The 15526-nt window shown below is 39.4% G+C and overlaps 1 protein-coding gene across 1 annotated transcript; it reads right to left on the bottom strand.

The window, feature by feature from the left end:
* Nucleotides 1-319: 319 nt before the first annotated feature.
* On the bottom strand, nt 320-3594 carry TIGD2 (tigger transposable element derived 2). The gene is made up of 2 exons (XM_029924228.1): nt 3296-3594; nt 320-3120 (listed from the first exon to the last, which is right to left on the bottom strand). Exon 2 carries the CDS (start codon nt 2230-2232, stop codon nt 664-666), a length of 1569 nt encoding a protein of 522 aa, XP_029780088.1. The 5' UTR covers nt 2233-3120; nt 3296-3594; the 3' UTR covers nt 320-663.
* Between the last annotated feature and the right edge of the window lie 11932 nt (nt 3595-15526).

Below are 15526 nucleotides of genomic sequence, written 5' to 3' on the forward strand. Positions count from 1 at the left end.
CTTTTCACAACTTTGAAAAAACTTTCCCTGCTGTCAGATGGAGTAAAAGTGAAGTGCAGGTTCTTTCCCTGGAGACATTTTATATTTCTTCTTCCTTTATTATACTCAGAGACGGCCAATGTGAATTGCTGGCTGCCCAACACTGTTGGAATAGAATGCCATATTTAAGGTTTGAGACTATTTTCCTTCAGTGCTCTGGTTGCACAGACAAATTTTTGTTAAGTTCTAAAAATTTCAGCAGGTGGAAACATCATGGAAATGGAAACTTACCCCCAACATATTTCATTTGGAAACTGGAGTTCAAAATAAGTCATAAAAATTTAATTTAAGTAAGATTTATTGATTGCCTATGGTGTGCACGGTCCTCTATTAGACACAATGAAATTCAGGCACAAAACAGACACAAGATATCTGGCCTCAGGTACCTTATGGTCTAACTAGTATAATACAGATTAGAAAAAGTAAACAAATGAGTTACATGGATGGCAATGTTCACTTATTACAATCAACATTAGAGAGCAGTAATTGAAGTAATCCAAAATGGCATCTAATCCTAAAATCATTTATAAAATGTATTTAGCTTTAAAATCCACAGCACTTCAAACAAGATAATGAAGCTCCACTGCAGATAAAGTCACAAAGATACAAATACACTTAAGAATATTACTGACTTTTGTTATTTTGGATCTTCTGTTTTCTTCTTATTATTGTTCGAAGCCTCCGTAATACCAGTTTATCAGACAGAAGCATGTCCTCTTGTTGTTCTAGATAATCCAGCAAATTTTCAGTCCATTCAAGTGCAGCTTTATGGCTAATATGATTCAGTTCTGCTTTTCTAGTCTTATTGGAATGTTTTTGTTCAGCAGGCTTGGCCTGGTCCTCAGCACCTTCACTGTCTGTTAGCACTTGACAGCTTGAGTCATTGCTCCGAGAGTCAAACCACTGATCAATATTCTCAATGTCAACGTGTTCACAGTCTTCTGTATTCTGTAATACCGTTGCTAAGTTAGCTGCTAAAATGGCTCCTTCATCAATATTCATGCCCGAATTCTCTTCATTGCCAGGGAAAAGTTTTTTCCATGCTCTGGTTATGGTACTAGATTTTACCATGTTCCAAGCTCTTGATACTTCATAAATTGCATCCAACACTGTCAAATTTTTCCAAAACATTTTTGGGTCAATTCCTTCACCCATGTATTTCTGGAGAAGTCCTGCTCGGTAGTATCTTTTTACTGTGGCTAGAACTCCCTGACTCATAGGTTGAATTAGACTTGTGACATTTGGTGGCAAATACTTCACAATTATTCTGCCATCATCTGAACTCAATAATTCTTCATTTGGATGTACTGGGGGAAAATCCAAAAGAAGCACTGCTTTTTCTAGAAGCCCTTGGGATTTCAAATGCTTCTGTACCTGTGGCACAAAGTACTTTTCAAACCACTGTCTGAAAACAGAATGTTCTATCCATGCACTTTTTTGACTGAAATAAGTGACGGGAAGGTTTGAAAGGTCAGCTCCTTTGAATGCGCGGGGTTTTTTTGCTTTTCCCACAACACAAAGATTAAGTTTGTGTAAACCGGTGGCATTTGCACAACACATAATAATGATTCTCTCCCTGCTTGACCTATAACCAGAAGTAGTTTGTTCAGTTTCAAGAGCTAATGTCCTTGATGGTAGACATTTCCAGAACAATCCAGTTTGATCAGCGCCATAAATTTGCTCCGGTTGTAGATTTTCTCTCTCGACAAATTCCTGAAAGTTACCGCAAAATTCACTGGCAGCAGTTTCATCTCCTTTTAATTTTGTTCCTTTACCAGCAGCCTTTGGAATACCATGGCGCTGCTTAAATCGAGTGAGCCAGCCAGAGGATGCATTAAAATCACCTTCCATCCCCAGAGCATCAAAAAAGAATTTGGCTTGTTTTGCACAAATTGTTCCAGACACTGGAATCCCATCTGTTTTCTGTTGGTTAAACCACTCTATCATAACCCTATCAAGTTCCTCATATGTTGATGACTTCATTGATTTACGTTTGGATACCCCACTCGTAGGATCTGAACTGTTTGCATAGTTTATTATCCTTTCTTTGTTCTTTTTAATATCACGAACTGTGGATTCACCAATTCCATACACCACAGAAAGTTTTTTGAAAGAGATGCCTTCCTCAAGTTTCTTAATAATGTCAAGCTTATCCTTAATTGTCAAAACCACACGTTTACGTTTCCCCAACATTTTAAGTGTCCAATATTATAAGCAATTACTAGAACAAGATATTAACAACTTAGATTTGAATACAATGAGACTAGAAGGGTTTTAAGATCCCTTCTCTTCCCTCTAGGACCTAGACGGATGGTAGGCTGGCCAATTTCCAGGCCAGGCCTATGTGCCTCTCTTCACTTTGCTGTTTTAAAGCCTACAAAGTTCTTTTAACTGAACCTGTCTTCTTTCTTTCTCCTTACTTAGTTTAAGGTCTTTTCATTTCAAAGGAGATTGCAACCAATTTGTACTAGTAAGGTCTCTAAAATAGTCTTATTGTGTATTTAATTCTTCTTCTCATTACAGGTAGAGATTCTTTGCCAAATGAACTAAGATTCAGGTGGGAGTACCTTGGAAATGTGCCAGGGAATAAGTAGTTTAAGAGAGGACTTGTAGGCATGACATATGGGAAAATATAATGGAAAAACTCATTTGCTGACCGTTGTCTTTGTCAGGCAATGTACCGTATGGAATACAGCCTCTTCAAGGCAAGGACTGAGAGAGATTAATTATTCAAGTGAGTGATTATGGAAATCATAGGCAGGCGAGATAAGGCTGGACAGAAGTGAGCAGCACAAATAAGGTGAAAATGGACAGGCAGAAAACTTTGTACTTTAACATGACACAAACTTATACCTAATGTATTTGGCAACTAGAAAGGCAAAAAGGCGGACAAAAGGTGGTGTCACATGATTAAAGCAAGCATCAAAAACTTCACTGGTAGAAATCAGAACTCATGGTAGAAGGTATGGGGTGGAAGGCTCAGTGAAGATGTTAAAATAATCCTGGTGAAAGATGATCCTCGAAGGGCCAACAGAAGGAGTTCCTGTGGGGAGCTGTATAAGCACTCCGTGCCTCCGAAACCTAAAGGAAAATACCAAAAACATTTTTTTTTCAATATCAGGGTGTGTGGCATTACTCGTATCTATCCTGCAACTATATCGAGAAGATTAACGCCTCCTATCAGTGGGATGGCAAAACCCGACAAATAATGCTTTTAGGCATTATCTGGAGTGACAGCGGGACCTGAATTGCCTACCTCCTGAAATTAAGAGGTCAGAGACACGCCGTGCTAGCGAGGGCCTCTCCCCGCAGGGCGAGCTCCGGTGCGCGGGACGTCTTTGCTCAAGCGGAGGGAGCCCGGATTCCTCCGTGGACGTCGGCGACCAGGGTGTCACCGCCGCAGCGAGCGAGCGCTTGGCCCAGGGGACGTCAGTCAGCGGGCCGGGGGCATCGCTCTCCGTCAGTCTGCGCGGGAGCCAGACCGCCCTGAAAGCAAATGGAGTCTCTAGAGAGAGGCTGACACTGGTGGCGCGGCGGCAGCGAGGGGCAAGCGTCGCCGCCGGAGCCGGAAGGCGGGGGATTAGGGTGCACGCGCGCGCCCCCGCAAGAACGCTGTGTCGGCGAGGAGGCGGGGCCTGCGCGGGCGAGTGCGCGCGGCCCGGGGGCGGGGTCTTCGGCGAAGGGGCGGGGGCGGGGCCGGCCGCTGCAGCTTCATTAGGCGCGGCGTGGGTTTGGCTAAGAGCCTGCCTGCTCTAACCAGCCGACTCTTTTGTCGGCCAGCAGGGGGCGGTACAAGTCCATCCTGTCTTGGCCCTTCTTTCCGTGGCTCGCCTCTGGGGGCGAGGCTTCCTTCTCTCCAGGTGAAATAAAAATCGCACCCTCTGAGGGTTCTGGAGAAAGCTACGCATCCTCAGGTGCCACGAGTGGCGTGCGAATGGGGCTGGGCGAGCGCACGTGGAGCGTGTTTACAAATAGCGGCTGCTGCACCCGCGCCTCCCCGCGTCAGTCACCTGGGACTGGAGGAGTCGGAGCGGGGATCATGAGCGAAGGTAGGAGCGGGCAGACGCGATTGCTGGCCGAGGACAGGAAGGCTAGCGTCCCTTGGGGACCGGGTTCAGGAGAGGAGCTGGGCTTACACTCTGCAGCATCTACCTGAGCGAGCCCGGGGTTCCTGAGGTGCAGCAGGGGTTGGCCAAACTGGGTATCGAGTATTCCTAACCTGGTTGCTATGCTCTGGGGTTTAAGTCACAGTCACTATAGAAGAGGACCCTGTGCAAAACGGACTGCACCTGGGAGACGCGTGAGCCTGTGGGAGGCTTCCCCCCTGAGTTTCCTGCCACCCCTTTACTCCTTCTGCTTCTCGGTAGTAAGGAGTGAATTGCAGTTTGACAAAGAGTCCCTTGGTTTATTTCAAGTGGAGATAGCATTAGTTTCTATTTTGGGATTCTGAATGGACCGAATGCCAGCACGTGCGCACTAATAAGCTTTGCGTTGAACCATGCCGACTCCCCCTTCGCGGACTCCGTTCCTCCCGGGGCCCGCAGAGCCTTCCCCGGGGAAGGGAGTGGCTGCACCTCCATCCTGCAGCACCTGTTTACCATGGAAACGTGTTTAGCCTTTTCTTTATGTGTTGGGGTGTGTGTGTGTGTGTGTGTGTGTGTGTGTGTGTGTGTGTGTGTGTGTGTGTAATCGGAAAATGGAAAAGGCTAAAGTTTCTCCAGTACCCTAACATAAATGTCTAGCTATTTTCGTTAACATAAAGTAGGACGGTAATTCGTCATTTATTTGCAAAGGCCATATTGTTGCTAAAACGTTTCAAAAGGGAACTGACCTGAGCATTCATACTGCAGCAAAAAGATGATTGTAAGCCTTCTGACTCCCTCTCCCAAACTGCTCAATATCCTACCCAAAAATCGCAGCTTTCCTCTATCTGGCATGATGGAACATCTTTGATCTCTTAGTTATGCTGCGAAGTAGTTTTAGACAAATACTTGCTCCCCCCCACCCCCCCTTTACCCCAACCAGGCAGTTTCTGCAATTTTCTTGACCATTTGTGGTAAAGTACAACTTCATGCAAGTTTTATATCACTTTTAAAAGTTTGCCTTTTCCCGCCTCATAGTTTTAAGAAGTGTGAAAACAGTTGTTTCTAATACGTTATCCATTCTTTAAGGAAAGAGAGCCGACGTGTACCGACTGCCAACCATCGGCGGTGGCGTGTAACCAGATGTTAGCTCCCTGGACTTCTCCCTCACCCTCCAGCCCACTGGGATCACTGGGTCCCATTATATACTTAAATGAAGTGAACCCTGACTTTTCTCTCCCTTGCCCAATATCGCTGGGGTTTAACTTCTTTCCAGATACCCCTTGGATCATGTTTTTGTTTCAGCTGATTCTCTGACTTGACCATGTCTTATCTCTTTGAGCTGTTTCCTTTTCATCACCTTGTGCAAGTTCAAATCTGTAACATGGCCCATATGCCCTTGATTGCCTCAAAACACCACTTCCCACAAAGCAGTTGTGTTTAGTAGACATTTTTTAATAAGACTTGACTTTTTTTTTTAATACAAGCTAGTTTTCTCTAACAGACTCTCCTTTTTGTTGAGGGGGAATGGTCTAGTTGTGGCAGATTTATATTAAAGTAAGAGAGTGGGGGAGATCTTAAAATAGAGTGTGTCATCCTGGTTTTATTAGGAGCCAGGTTGACCACAGGCATTTCTTACTGTCCATCCTTGGGGTCACAGACTCATTCCATCTTGCTGTGTTGTCCTCTCCTGCCCCCAACATTCTTCTGTCTCAGGGCGCACTCTCTCGCCTTCCTGCTCAGCTGTTTGTGATATCTTAAGATTCTTTTTCCTTTATAATACAGAGCAGTTTTCTCTTGTGACTTTTTTCCCAACTGTCCCCTACCATTCACTGTGTTTTGTTCTTTAATTAGAAGACCATTCTCTCCTTAGGGAATGCTGCCACCAGAATTTCTTTCCTTCTGTATGTGGTATCCCTTAATCCTTGTATTACGAGGTCAACATATCCTCTATTTACAATGAAACAAAAGCTGAAAGGTATGTGAATCTATTAAATGTAGATGGCAGAATGGAGAGTTGAGTGGAATCTGGTTTCAAAGGCAACATGCTCAGCCACAACTGAAACATTTAATTCAAAGACATACAAAGAGGAAAAAGTATATTGTATTTGTTTTTGCATAATTAATCCTGCAAGCCAGGAGAGGGAGATGTTTGGTCATTTTTGTGATTACACAGCTTTCCACCCCACAACACCCACTTATTACATTTCTATTCAAGCAGCATTATGCAGTGTTCTTTTTGTCTTATTTTACTATAATCATGGTGATCCTTCTCTAATGTCTGTGAAGTTTAGGCTCCTTGAGGTAACACCCTACATACTTCGAAGCTTTCAACACAGTCTTAAAGGATCCAGGATCCAAAAAAGCTGAAATGATAATCATTGATAGATAGGCTCATTCAGCCTTGAAACTATCCCTAATTTAGCTGTAGATAATATCATAGTGCAATTCTACCTTAGTGAGACTCTCTTATGCTTGAGGAAGACCATTATTAATAACCTGGCTCCCATGCTTCTAGATTTAAAAGTTCCCATGATAGTGCTTCGCAAGTAGCTTTGATCAATTTTAGAAGTTTTCATCACCCAGAAGAAAATCCCGTTCCATTAGCAGTCACTTTCTATCCCCCCACCCCAACCTCTCCTGTTCTCCAGTTCTGGCAACCACTTATCTCCATGGATCTGCAGATTCTAGACATTCCTTATAAATGGAATCATACACTATGTGTACTTTGTTACTGGCTTCTTTCACTGAACATAAAGTTTGCAAGGTTTGTCATGTTAGATAACATGTATTAGTGTATCACATTCTTTTATTGCTGAATACTGTTCTGTAATATGGATGTGCCACATTTATTCATTCATCAGTTAATGGACATTCAAATTCCCGTTGTTAGGCTCTTATGAATAATGTTGGTATGAACATCCATGCACAAGTTTTTGTACATATGGACATTTGGACACATGTTGTCATTTCTCTTAGGTACATTACTGAGATTGGGATTGCTGGGTTATATGGTAGGGCTGTGTTTAAACTTTTGAAGAGCTATTTCTTTCCTTTTTTTTTTAATGTTTATTCTTGAGAGAGAGAGAGAGAGAGAGAGAGAGAGAGAGAGAGAGAGAGAGAGAGAAAGGAAGAGAATGAGAATAAACAGAAAAGGGGCAGAGAGAGAGAAAGACACAATCCAAAAAAGGCTCCAGGCTCCAAGCTGTCAGCACAGAGCCTGATATGGGGCTTGAACCCAGGAACTGCAAAATCATGACCTGAGCTGAAGTCAGACACTTAATTGACTGAGCCACCCAGGTTCCGCTTGAGGAGCTATTTCTAAAGCAGGCTACTTTTTTTTTTTTTTTTTTTTAGTGAGAAGGACTCTGTCTTAGTCCATTTGTATTGGTACAGCAAAACACCACAGACTTGGTAGCTTATAAACAAAATTTATAATTTTATTTCTCACATTTTTTGAGACTAGGATGTCAAAGACCAAGGTGCCAACAGATTCAGTGTGATGGCTGGTTAGGATTCATGTCCTGGTTCATAGCCAGTACCTTCTTGCTGTGTCTCCACGTGGTGGAAGGAGCAAGGAATCTCTGTTTGTTTGTTTGTTTTTTGTAAGAACGCTAATTCCCTTAATGAGGGTTCCATCCCCGCGAACTAAGCACTACCTCCTTATGCCATCATATTGGGCATTAGGATTTCAACATGAGTTAGGGAGGGACATAAACATTCAGGCTGTAGCTGTTCCAGTTTCTCTACATCCTCACCAACACTTATCTTCTTTTTTTTTTTACTTCTCGTTATCGTAGTGTGTGTGAAATGGTATTGCATTGGGATCTGGTTTGCATTTCCATGATGGTGATCTCCAGCATCACTCCGTGTTATGTATCTTTTGGGGTGGAGGGAAATGGCAGTTCAGATCCTTAGCCCAGTTTTTAATTGGATTATAACAGAGTTATAATGTTAAGTGATCCAGTTTACTCTTCCTCCACTGGCTTTCTTTGAGGAGAGACATAAGAAATAACCTCCTGAGAAGTATCTCTGTTCTTAGCCCCACTGATGTTGAAAGTACTGCTTGTGATACACTGTCCCTTTCTTTTACTTGAGGATTCCTGAGAAAAATTCAGACTATCTTTAGTGTCAGAAAAAAGGCAACTTTCAGATGAAATTTGTCTTTTATCCAACACAAGAAAGAACTAGAGAGGTCCATTTTAGCACTGACTCGCACAAATCTCTAAGCTTAAGTTTGTGCTTCATTGCCATCTCTAATTCATTTTGAATTCCCATACTGTCTTTTTCTAATTCATTGTGTTTTTAATGTTTTAATGCAACTCTGTTTTTATGTTAGAGTGACCTCAACCATTGTTTTGGAGCTATGTAACAAATTTAAGAGACCAGACAGGCAGTACATCTTGGTGATAAACTTTATGGGTTCTGGAAACAGCCTCTGTTTTCTACTTCTGCCAGCTACTAGCCATGGAATCTCTGGTTCTATAAAATCTTTCCCATTTGGACAATAGGAATAAAAATCATACTGTTTTATTTTTGTTATAAGGACGAACTAAAATTGTATATAGAAGCTGCTTTGCAGAGCACCCAACACTCTGCACGAAGTAAATAGTAGCTATGATCTTATTTCCTGCATCTTTTGACTAGAAGGAAATACCCATACTGTCTTAGCCTCCTAAGAAAGGAGGCCTTGAAAGGAGCTCTAGATAGTTAAAAGACAACTATAGTGGGAATCGCCAGTTCAATTCATACACATATAATGATATTGTAAAATATTTGTGAGGGTGGATCATATATCTTTGGAGATTCAAAAAAAAAAAAACTACCTTAGGATTATCTATTGAAAATTCTAATTTCATTAATCCAAAACCGATGGACGTTTTCTTTCTTTGCTTGAATCCTAAATCACATCATATTACATATATTGTGATTTGGGTAGATTTTAGCTTGATTTTAGGCATCTGAAGAGAATGGTGAAGAAATAAAATGTGGGTAAAGTGCAACTGACAGTCTTCAAATAGTCGTCCATTTGGAAGATGTTTGAGATCTGCTCTATTATTTTCTCCTTATATGGTTTAAAAACTATAGAACTAGGAGAAAGGGGTCTAACTCTGCCTTTGCTATCAGTATTTAGTGTTATCTGTAGACCTAAATCCTTAAATGGCAATTTCCAAAGGTAGTGGTAGGTAGTAGTTATCTTTTTTCTTGGTGTTTCATATTTCCCCTCTCTTTTATTATATGTGTGTGTATGTGTATAATAATATGATTATGTTGCGTGTGTGTATACACCTATATACCCACACGTGCCAACACCCACATATGTATTCCCCGATTTTTTTTTCTCTCTGCATTTAAGCTTGTAGTAGTGTTCACAAAATTCTGTTTTTCCCTCTCCCTTCTACATTGTGTTCTTTTCCTTTGGGATATAATAGTGGAACTAGCTAACAATTTGGAAAGTCCCTATCAATGTGTACTGAAACTGATGTACAATTACACAATTGCTTGTTGAAGAGAAACTTCCAGGATTATTAAATCCATATTTTGAAGCTGACTGGAATTTAAAAATTCTTCAGTTCAATTGGTTGTTTTTATTTTTTTTTCAGTACTGTTAAAAAAGAAACAGGCTGATTTATTTAACAATGCTATCTGTTACTACAATACAGGAGTTAACTTTGTGCTGACCTTTGTTCCTTAGTTGTTGTTGTTTTTTGATCAACAGGTGGTTTTAGTTTATCATGGTTACAGTCACAGAAGAGAAAGTTTCTAGATGAGTTTTTCTTCTTATGTTTCTAGTATAGTTAACACAAATTTTACATTACTTTCAGATGTGCAACATAGTGATTCAGCATCTCTGTATGCTATGCTATGCTCACTATAAATATAGCTACCATCTGTCACCAAACAACAGAATTATAATACCATTGATTGTATTCCCTATGCTGTGCCTTTTATACCCATGACTTAATCAGTCCATAACTGGAAGTCTGTATCTTCCTCTTCCCTTCATCCACTTTGCCCATTCTTCCACCCCCAGTCCATCTGACACTCATCAGTTTTCTATAATTATAGGTCTGAGTCTGCTTTTTGTTAGTTGATTCATTTGATTCATTTTTTAAATTCCACACGAGTTAAATCTAGGACATTTGTCTTTTTCAGTCTGACTTCATTGTCATAAAAGATTTCATCCATTTTTTGTGGCTGCATAATATTCCCATGTAGATGTGTGTATCATCTATGTTTATCAGGGTTATTGGCCTGTAGTTTTCTTATTTTGTGGTTTCTTTGACTGGTTTTGGTATCAGGATATTACTGACCTTGTATAATGTATTTGGAAGCTTTCCTTTATCTTCTATTTTTTCATTTTACTCCTTAACTTCATCCACATTATTGCAAATGGAAAGATTTCATTCCTTTTTATGTGTGTGTGTGTGTATATATATATATATATATATAGTGTGTATATATATTATACATATAATATATATTGCTGGGTGTTGTGTGTATATATTATATATATAATATATGTATTTATGGCTATATATTGTGTGTCACATACCACAATTTCTTTATCCATTCATCTATCAGTGGACACTTAGGATGCTTCTGTAGTTGGGCTGTTGTAAAAAAAAAAAATGCTGCAATAAACATAGGCGTCCTTATGTGCCTTCAAATTACTGTTTTTGTATTCTTTGGGTAAATTACCCCGTAGTGTGATTACTGGATTGTAGGGTAGTACTATTTTTAATTTCTTGAGGAACTGCAATACTGTCTTTCACAGTAGCTGCACCAGTTTGCATTCCACCAACAGTGCAAGAGGGTTCCTTTTTCCTACATCCACACGACACTTGTTGTTTCTTGTTTTTTATTTTAGCTATCTGACAGGTGTAAGGTGATATCTCATTGTGGTTTTGACTTGCATTTCCCTGATGATGTGTGATGTCAAGCATTTTTTTCATGTGGCTATTAGCTATCTGTGCATCCTCTTTGGAGAAATGTCTGTTTACCTTTTCTGCCCATTTTTTCATTACAATATTTGGTTTTTAGTGTGTTATATAAGTTTATATATTTTGGGTATTAACCCTTTATCAGATATGTCATTTGCAGATATCTTCTCCCATTCAGTAGGTTGTCTGTTAGAGCTGTTGGCATTTTCCTTTGCTGTGCAGACACTTTTTATTTTGATGTAGTCTCAATAGTTTATTTTTACTTTTGTTTCCCTTGCCTCAGGAAACCTATCTAGAAAAATGTTGCTAATGGCCAATGTCAGAGCAATGACTGCCTGTGCGCTCTCCTAGGATTTTTATGGCTTTGGATGTCACATTTAGGTCCTTAATTCATTTTGAATTTTTGTTTATAGTGTAAGGAAGTGGTCCAATTTATTTGCATGTAGCTGTCCAGTTTTCCCAGTACCATTTGTTGGTGAGATTGTCTTTTTCCCATTGCATACTCTTGCCTCCTTTGTTGAAGATTAACTGACCATGTAACTGTGGGTGTATTTCTGGGCTTTCTATTCTGTTCCATTGATATATGTGTCTGTTGTTGTGCCAGTATCATACTGTTTTGATTACTACAGCTTTGTAATATAACTTGAAGTCTGGAATTGTGATACCTCCAGGTTTTGTGTTTATTGTTTTGTGGGGCTTTTGTTTTGTTTCAGTATAGGGTTTTTTTTTCTTTGAAATTGCTTTGGCTATTTGGGGTCTTGTGTGATTACATCCAAAATTTAGGATTATTTGTTCTAGGTATGCAAAAAAATACTGTTGGTATTTTAATAGGCATTACATTAAATTTGTAGATTACTTTGTGTAGTATAGACATTTTAACAATATTTGACTTTCCAGCACATGAGCATGGAACACCTTTCCATTTCTTTTCATCATTTTGAATTTCTTTTAATCCATGTTTTATAGTTTTCAGAGTAAGATTTTTTACTCTTTGGTTAAGTTTATTCCTATTTTATTATTTTTTTGGTGCAATTATAAATGAAATTGTTTTCTTAATTTAACTTAATTTTGCTCATTATTAGTGTATGGGAATACAACAAATTTCTGTACACTGATTTTTGTTACCTGCAACTTTTCTGAATTCATTTATCAGTTCTAGTTTTTTGGTGGAATTGTTAGGGTTTTCTATACATATAGTATCATGTAATCTGCGAAAAGTGAAAATTTTATTTCCTCCTTACCAATTTGGATTCCGTTATTTCTTTTCATTGTCTGATTGCTGTGGCTAAGGCTTCCAGTACTGTGGTGAATAAAAGTGGTGACAGTGGACATCCTCGTCTTGTTCCTGGCCTTAGGAGAAAAGCTCTCGGTTTGTCCCCATTGAGTATGATGTTAGCTGTGAGTTATAGGCCCTTATTATGTCGGGGTTTGTTCTCTCTAAAACCTAATTAGTTGAGGATTTTTATCATGAGTGGATGCTGTACCTTGTCAGATGCTTTTTCTGCATCTATGGGAATGATCATACGGTTTTTTTATCCTTGCTCTCGTGGATGCGACGCATCACATTGATTTGTGAGTGTTGGTCACCCTGCATATATCTCAGCAGCAAATCTCACTTGATTGTGGTGAATAATTTTTTTTTAATGTGTTGTTGGATTTGGTTTGCTAATACTTTGTGGAAGACTTCTGCATCTATGCTCATTAGAGATTGGCCTGTAGTTCTCCTTTTTTGTGGTATCTTTATTTGGTTTTGGTATCAGGGTAATGCTGGTCTCATAGAATGAATTTGGAAGTTTTCTTTCCTCTTTCACTGTTTGGAATAGTTTGAGGAGAATAGGTACTAACTCTTCAAATGTGCTGTAGAATTTGTGAAGCTGTGTGGTTCTGGACTTTTGTTTGTTGGGAGTTTTTTCATTACTGACTCCATTTCTTTGCTGGTAATCAGTCTGTTTAAATTATTATTTCTGCTTCAGTTTTGGTAGGTTTTATGTTTTAGGAATTTAGCCATTTTTTCTAGGTTTAATTTTTCATAATCTCTAACAATCTCTTATATTTCTGTGGTATCCGTTATTTCTCCTCTTCCATTTGTGACTTTGTGTGCTCACTCTTTGTCTCTCTCTCTATTAATTAAAGCTGGGTCTGTCTAGAGCTTGATCAGTTTTGTTGATCTTTTCATAGAACCAGGTCCTGGTTTCATTGATCTCTTCTATAGAGTTTTTTTGTAATTGTTTAAGTCATTTATTTCTGCTCTAACCTTTGTTATTTCCTTCCCTTTGCTGGCTTGGGGTTTTGTTTATTGTTGCTTTTTTTTTTTTTTTTTTTTAGCTCCTTTAGGTGCAAGGTTAGATTGAGATTTTTCTTTCTTCTTGAGGTAGGCCTGTATTGTTGTAAACTCCCTCCGAACAGTTTTGTTGCAACCCAAAACATTTGGATGGTTGTGTTTTCATGTAATTGTTTTTTTTCTTTGATTTCTTAGTTGACCATTCATTATTTAGCATGTTATTTTACCTCGATGTATTTGTGTTCTTTCCAGATTTTTTTCTTGTGGTTGATTTTTGTGGTCAGAAAAGATGCGTGATATGACTTTGATCTTTTTAAGTTTGTTGAGACTTGTTTTTGGACTACTATGTGATCTGTTCTGGAGAATGTTCCATGTGCAACCAAAAAAGAATGTGTATTCTGTTTTAGGATGGAATGTTCTGAATATATCTGTTAAATCCATCTGGTCCAGGGTCAAAGACACTGTTTCCTTATTGGTTTTGTTTGGATGATCTGTACATTGACGTAAATGGAGTATAAAAGTCCTCTACTATTATCCTATTACTATCGAATAGTTCCTTTATGGTTCTTTTTTATTATGTTTTTAATTTATTTTTGAGAGACAGAGACAGTGCAAGCAGGGGAGAGTCAGAGAGAGAGGGAGATTCAGAATCCGAAACAGGCTCCAGGCTCTGAGCTAGCTGTTAGCACAGAGCCTGACGCAGGGCTCGAACCCACAGACTGTGAGATCATGACCTGAGCTGAAGCTGGATGCCTAACTGACTGAGCCACCCAGGTGCCCCCCTTTATGTTTTTATTGACCATTATATGTATTTGGGTGCTTCCTTGCTGGGTGCATAAATATTTACAATTGTTATTCCTTCTTGTTGGATTCTCACCATAATGGTTATATAGTGTCTTTCTTTGTCCCTGATGCCAGTCTGTTTTAAAGTTTATTTTGTCTGATCTAAGTATTGCTATTCTGGCTCTCATTTGACATCCATATGCATAATATTTCTTCATCCCCTCACTTTCAATTTGCAATTTTCAATTTGCAGGTCTTTAGGTCTGAAATGAGTTTCTTGTAGGCAGGATATAGCTAGGTCTTCCCCCCGCCTTTTTTTTAAAATCAATTTCATCACCTTATGTCCTTTGATTGGAGCATTTAGTCCACTTACATTCAAGGTAATTATTGGCAGAGAGTAAATGGCATTTTGGTATTTATTTTGTGGTTGCTTTTTTTAGTTTTTCTCTGACCCTTCTTTTCCTCTCTTTGATAGTTTATTGGCTTTCATTAGTTATATACTGGATTCCTTTCTCTTTATTCTTTGCCATATCTATTACTGGTTTTTGACTTGTTACCATTAGGTTTGTATGTAATGTTTTCTGCAGATAGCAGCTCACATTAACTTAAATTTGAAAAAAAATTTTTTTAATGTTTTATTTATTTTTGATAGAGAGAGCATGAGAGGGGGAGGGGCAGAGAGAGAAGGAGGCACAGAACCGGAAGCAGGCTCCAGGCTCTGAGCTGGCTGTCAGCACAGAGCCCGACGTGGGGCTCGAACCCACGAGCGTGAGATCTGACCTGAGCCGAAGTCGGAGGCCCAACCGACTGAGCCACCCAGGCGCCCCATTAACTTAAATTTGAACCCCTTCTTTACTCCTTTCCACCTTACATTTTAGGTACATAGTGTCATATTTTATATCCTTTAATTTTGTGGATCTTTTGACTGATTTTTACAGATATTCTAATTTTTACTGAAAGCTTTTGTGTTTCCCTTCCACTCAGAGTTCCCTGTAACATTTCTTGGAGGGCTACGTTAGTGGTCATGAACTCCTTTAGTTTTTGTTGTTCTGAGAATTTCTTTATCTCTCCTTCTAGTCTGAATATCAGCATTTCTGGTTAGAGTATTCTTGGTTGCAGATTTTTTCCCTTTCAATACTTTAAATATATCATGCCTCTCCCTTGTGGCTTGTGAATTATCTGCTGAAAAATCAGTTGATAGCCTTATGGGGTTTCCTAAGTATGTAACTGTCTTCTTTTGCTGCTTTAAAAATTCTGTCTTTATCACTACTTTTTGCCATTTTAATTATATGTGTCTTGGTGTGGACCTTCTAGGGTTGATTTTGTTGGGAACGCTGTGCCTCCTGGATCTGGTTATCTGTTTCCTTCCCCAGATTAGGAAAGTTTCCAGCTATTAT

This window comes from Suricata suricatta, chromosome 1 (assembly GCF_006229205.1).
Source record: "Suricata suricatta isolate VVHF042 chromosome 1, meerkat_22Aug2017_6uvM2_HiC, whole genome shotgun sequence".
In the NCBI taxonomy this organism is placed as follows: Eukaryota; Metazoa; Chordata; class Mammalia; order Carnivora; family Herpestidae; genus Suricata; species Suricata suricatta.